General features: G+C 43.2%; 1 protein-coding gene across 1 annotated transcript; it reads right to left on the bottom strand.

The window, feature by feature from the left end:
* Positions 1 to 582: 582 nt before the first annotated feature.
* LOC123403834 (squamosa promoter-binding-like protein 5) lies at positions 583 to 4331 on the bottom strand. Its single transcript, XM_045097749.1, has 3 exons — positions 3379 to 4331; positions 2750 to 2925; positions 583 to 1337 (listed from the first exon to the last, which is right to left on the bottom strand). Exons 1-3 carry the CDS (start codon positions 4323 to 4325, stop codon positions 910 to 912), a joined length of 1551 nt encoding a protein of 516 aa, XP_044953684.1. The 5' UTR covers positions 4326 to 4331; the 3' UTR covers positions 583 to 909.
* Positions 4332 to 5650: the final 1319 nt, after the last annotated feature.

Genomic DNA, 5650 nt, shown 5'->3' with positions numbered 1-5650 from the left:
CAACGATGAGGAATGGAACAGATCGACAAGAGAAGACTGAAGACTTGACATGATTGTCAATGATGTCCTTCGTTCTTTACATATTTTTTTTATGAATCATTGACGCAACATGCCTACTCTATCTAACATAAACAACCAAAATGCAAAACTGGAATAAAACAGTGTTAAAAGTCTCTAAAATCGGATATTTCAACAGAAGTTCCATTATATATGGAGTATTATATGTCACAAAACATACAACTACCGGGTAAACAATAGAGTCCTCTCTTAAATAAAATACTACTACAAAACATGGCTTATGGAAGAACAGGAGGCTAACATATATATAGGGCCTGTTTGGTTTCCAGCCACACTTTGCCAAGCCAAAATTTGGCAGCTACAGTTTAGTTGGCAAATGTTTGGTTTTTGCCATACTTTGGCTTGCCACACTTTATTGTCCCTATGGCCCATTTGTCATAGAGTTAAAAATTTTGCCAACTTTTACCAAAGTTTGACATTCGTTTTTTCAACCACACTTTGATGGCTTGCCACACTTTGGCTTGGCAAAATTAGTCTCCAACCAAACGGATCATAGTGTTAGCATGAATACTAAGATAATTACATTATACCAAATATAAAAGCATACCGGAGTACATACACTATTCCCCCTGTAAGAAGGTACCACTGAGGAATGTACCACAAGCAAATGACACAGTAAGCAGAAAAAGTCAGGAAATTAAATCTGAAAAGAAAAAGGCTGCACGCCTACACACACCTATACTCTATGCAGTGCACAGCCTAGTGCATGCAAGCAGCTTGTTCTTTCTTCAGTTCATGGCTTCATGCACACACCCCTCGCGATAATGCAGTGAAACCACTTCTAGGCACAGCTATGCTAGGTTCATTCATGCAATGCATGCACGGGTCGCACTACATGAAGTCCACCTCGAAGAAATGCTGCATGCTGTTGTCGTTGCAGCAGCTGCCGCCGTTGTTGTGGTGGTGACGCTGATCCGACGCCGACGTCGTTGAGCAAGATAAGATGTTCCCGCTGTCGCGGTGCTGCTGCTGCCGCTGCGACTGCACGAGCGAGGTCATCATGAGATGCTGCTGCTGTTCCCCCTGCTCATCGGCCTCTTGCGGCTGCATCTGCAGCATGGTGTCAAGGCCGGAGCCGAAGTCGCCGTCGTTCTGCTGAGGCGGCGATGGTGGCGCCGCCAGGGACAGCGTCGGAGGCGCCGACGTTGGCGTGGCGTTGTTCGACTGGCCGCCGTTGTCGAGCGCATGCTGCTGCTGCTGAAAGCAGCTGAAGCTGCTGGCGCTCGGCGAGAAGGCCGCCGCCGTCGTCGACTTGTTCGCTGAGCATATACACCTAGCGACGTCAGACAAGACTGCAAGATTTGACGGCCACATGTATGTAGCAGCCATCAAGTGTATAGTACGATAGTACTACACCTACGTATGTTAGATGTTTTGGCGCCATACGTATACATCATGTTTAATTGAGCTGAGCAATATAATAGTAGGTACGTACGTCAGATCGGCCGACCAAAACCTACTAGAAGTAGCATCTAGGTGTGTCATGTCGTGTACGACCAGTTTCTATCTAGTCGAACGTTGTAACGTGCTTGCTGGCGCGCGCATAGAATTACCGGCCTGGACTAGAGCGTAGTGCACTGTTTTTCCCGTAATCTTTTGGGGGTTTTGTATAAACAAGACATGATTTCATCTAGTGCTAGAAGTTCAGTCACACTTGTAACCGTTTAGGACAACGTACAACGACTACTGTACACACGTCACTTCATATCTCCAAGAATCTCAAAACTACAGTTAGATGTTGCTTCAGTTACTGAGTTAGATACTACTCCCTCCGTTCCTAAATATAAGTCTTTTTAATGTTTCATTAAGCGAATATTGCTTTTGGCTCCCGAGCTCACTGGAGGCCTTTAAATTCAAACTTCAAATTCAATGAAAATTCGTATTTTAATATTTCAAAAAATTCTGAAAATAAATAAATAGATAGATGAAGGTATAATACACAAGTGTTTAAATTTTCAGAACAAAATACGTTGAAATAAGGGCTGTGCAAAAAAGATAAATCTGAAACCTTTTAACACATGTTACTATTCATCATTTCAGACCATGAATTTGTCTTTTTTATACAGATCGCGTTTCAAAGTATTTCGACCTGAAATTTTACACACACACACGAATCACATCCTTGTTTTATTGTATATTTTTTTCAGATTTTTTGGAACTAAAATTTTCGAATTTTAAATTCTTCAAACATTTCGGCCTCCATGGCTCCCGGGAGCCAAAACGCCATTCTCTTCATTAAGGGACTATATACAGATGTATGTAGACATATTTAGAGTGTAGATTTATTTATTTTGCTCTGAATGTAGTTTTCTCATGAAATCTTCTAAAAAGACTTATATTTAGGAATGGAGAGACTAGTAGTAGTACTATATTATTTTATTAGGTTAGCTTTTAGTGATGCCATTTCAAGAGACACATATAAATATATTTACGAAAATTTCAGACAATTGAGAATTACACTATGTTGTTGTTCTTTACATTTTTTTGAGGAATTGTTGTTCTTTACTTAGTTTACATCGTATAATACTCGCTAAGCCCTAACAACGACTGAGGGTGTTTCTAGCTAGCTAGCTTTCTGGGTCAACTTGAACTAATCAAGCTTCAAAAACAGGGAATAATAAGCATATATCCAGTGTTTAGATCTAGACATGTATCAGCGGAGTGGGCTTACTCCTGTGATCACCGGTGTATGAGCTGGTGATGCTACCGTCTGGCTTCTTGGTAGGGGGCGCCGGCGAGTCCTTGCCTGCCTGCGCGCCGGCGGGCTTTCTGCGGCGCCGGTTGTGCTCTGTGAGCCGCTTCCGGCAGCTCCTCTTGGCCTCGTCAAACTCAGCGAGCACATGAAACCTATTCCAAGAAATGTACCCAGAAAAGAAAACAATTATTCACACAATACATGCACACACATGCGTACAGATGTATGTATATACACGCCATGTATCTGCACAGAGTAGGTTTAGCTATCTGGTCGAATTCTATTGGAATGCAATGCAATGCAATGATGGGGGTGCTGCTACCTAAGTAAACAGGATAATGTGATGCAGATGCCGATACGCTCAGAGAAAAACGATCTGATCTGACGTGCGTCATTTCTGATATTTTTTTTTTGAAAGACCTCATTTCTGATATATGACATGCTGACTTGATATGATCACAGCATATAGGTGTTACCGACGGAAAGCTCGCAGCCTTCCTACTGCTGGTTATTTCGTCTCCCAGCTAACTTTGCATGCATCCATGACCCATCCATCCCGGTGTGTGCATGAAGTGGAAAATTGTGCAGAGGATAAACGTACGTACCGGCTGCATTGTTGGCAGAAGCGCTGCTGCTTGCCGGAGGCTGCGACGGTGGCGGCCTTGGCGTGGTACTCGCAGACCTTGTGGCGGCGGTGGTAGTGCTTGGCAGCGGAGAGATCAGTCTTGCAGCCCTCGGCCTGGCACCGCGGGGGCTGGTGGTGGTGGGCGGCGGCGCCGAGCCCCAGCCCCAGCATACCCATTGGGCCAGCTCCGCCGAAGCGGGAGCGCATCAGCAGGCGGTCCACGGCCAGCACGTCCGCCGGGGAAAAGTATGTCCTGCGGCCGAGGTTCAGCCCGATCCTCCCGCCACCGCCGATGTCCGAGAAGGGCCCGCCGTCCTCCCGCTTCAGGAACCCTCCACCGCCACCGAAGGTGCATGCGTCCGCCGCCAGCGACGAGGAGGAAGACATCAGCATGCCCGGCAGCGTCATCATCGGCATTTGCAGCACCGACGAGGACGCCGTCGTCGGCATGGTGACCTGCGACTGGACGAAGGGCTGCTGGAGCTGGTTGCTGAGCGCCGAGTCGCCGGAGAAGAGCGCGGCCGGGTCTTGAAACGAGAAGTTAGCAGAGGTGAAGTCGAAGCTATCGTAGAGGTGATGGTGCTGGAACGGTGGCTGCCGGTCACCGGGCAAGGCCAGGCCGGCCGACTCAAAGTTGGGGTAGGACTGTATGGGAGCATAACCGAAGTCGACCACGTCGCTAACCGGTGCCATCGTGCCGACGTTAAGCCTGCTGCTCATCATTGGCCGGCTGTCCCGCGCGCGGATGAGAAAGGTGGGTGACGCTCGGCCTGACTGATGTGTGAGGAAGCAAGAAGCCGGGTGTGTATGTATCTTTGCAGCACAGAAGGGTTGTGCTTGTGCGTGCCTTGAGGCTAAAAAGGTGGCGGAGGAAAGAGAGAGAGATCTAGAGAAAGGTGTGTTTATGGGGTGTTTGTCTCCCTCCATGTTCCATACTAGTGGAGGACGAATCTTTAGTCTCCGTTAAAAACGGCCTTCAGTCCCGGATCGTCAACCGGGACTAAAGAGTGAAGACTAAAGAATTTGACTTTTAGTTTTTATTAGCCACACCTTGGGACTAAAGCCCCGTAATGTGACTCTAGACATGTGACGATGGCTGAAGAATTGTTAATCCCGGTTGGTGTCATCATCCGGGACTATAGATTTTGTATTGTTTTTGTTTGGGGCTTAAAGTTTATAGTTTTTTTTTTTTTTCATTTTGTGTTTTACATTCATTTTTTTCATTTCAAACATATTTTACGCTACTACATACTATACATGTTGATGCATATATAACATAAATTTCTCGTATGATATATATATATATATATATATATATATATATATATATATATATATATATATATCACCGGTGATAGTTACCATCACTTGCGTTTTATATGTTCTATGTACTATCTCTCAAATCGGAGAATATGTACGCGTAGTATGTAGTATAATAATGTTTAGATAGTATATATATATATATATATATATTATTTTTTTGATAGTATGTATCATATTTTGTGTATGCTTTTTTATATACAAATATATATGTATTTCATAAATATAATGAAAACAATGGGTTAACTTGTAATTTTTGTCATGTTTGAAAAATCTTATAGTCCCTCTGTCCCAAAATAAGTGTCTTAACTTTGTACTAGCTCTAGTAAAAAGTTATACTAAGCTTGAGACACTTATTTTGGGATGGAGGGAGTATATATTAGTGTATGAATATAATTAAAATGATAAATTAGTATATATACTACCGCATGATAATATATAGAACATGTGGGGTAACTACCTCTGAGTGGTAGGATGTACTTTTCCTATATGTGTGTGTGTCTATATATATTAGATCATGATAAAATAGTTATGAATAGTGTTTATGTACCTGACGTTGTTGTTTCAGTAAAGCGCCGTCATTCAGTCGCTATGGGAATGTTCCGCAAACGTAGTATGCGCATAAATTAGTCCCGTTTTATGACTCATGCACTTTGCGAGAATATAATTCAATCAGATAATAATCAAGCATAATAATGATATTCAAACTAGAATTAAAGAGATGCGCGGATCTAGCTAGTACTACTTCATTAATTATCTTAACCATTTTCCAACATAGCTTTGGTTGTCATTCATCCCAAACTTTTTTTATCAACAGTTTCCAAACCCTGTCCAGCAAAAAAAAGGAGTTATTAATTACTTGATAACAGGAAATGAACGAAAGAGGACGATATAATGCGATAATGATTGAAATTACCTGCAGAGCATTTTAA

The sequence above is a fragment of the Hordeum vulgare genome, chromosome 6H (genome assembly GCF_904849725.1).
Source record: "Hordeum vulgare subsp. vulgare chromosome 6H, MorexV3_pseudomolecules_assembly, whole genome shotgun sequence".
Classification (NCBI taxonomy): Eukaryota; Viridiplantae; Streptophyta; class Magnoliopsida; order Poales; family Poaceae; genus Hordeum; species Hordeum vulgare.
The sequence above is the reverse complement of the archived record's forward strand: the minus strand, read 5'-3'. Positions and strand labels throughout refer to the sequence as shown.

Coding starts and splice junctions, on each gene's coding strand:
- LOC123403834 (XM_045097749.1), bottom strand. CDS start 4,325: ATGGAGGGAGACAAACACCCCATAAACACACCTTTCTCTAGATCTCTC. Junction 2,926..3,378: donor TTCTGCCAACAATGCAGCCG/GTACGTACGTTT, acceptor TTCTTGGAATAG/GTTTCATGTGCTCGCTGAGT. Junction 1,338..2,749: donor ATACACCGGTGATCACAGGA/GTAAGCCCACTC, acceptor GTATATGCTCAG/CGAACAAGTCGACGACGGCG.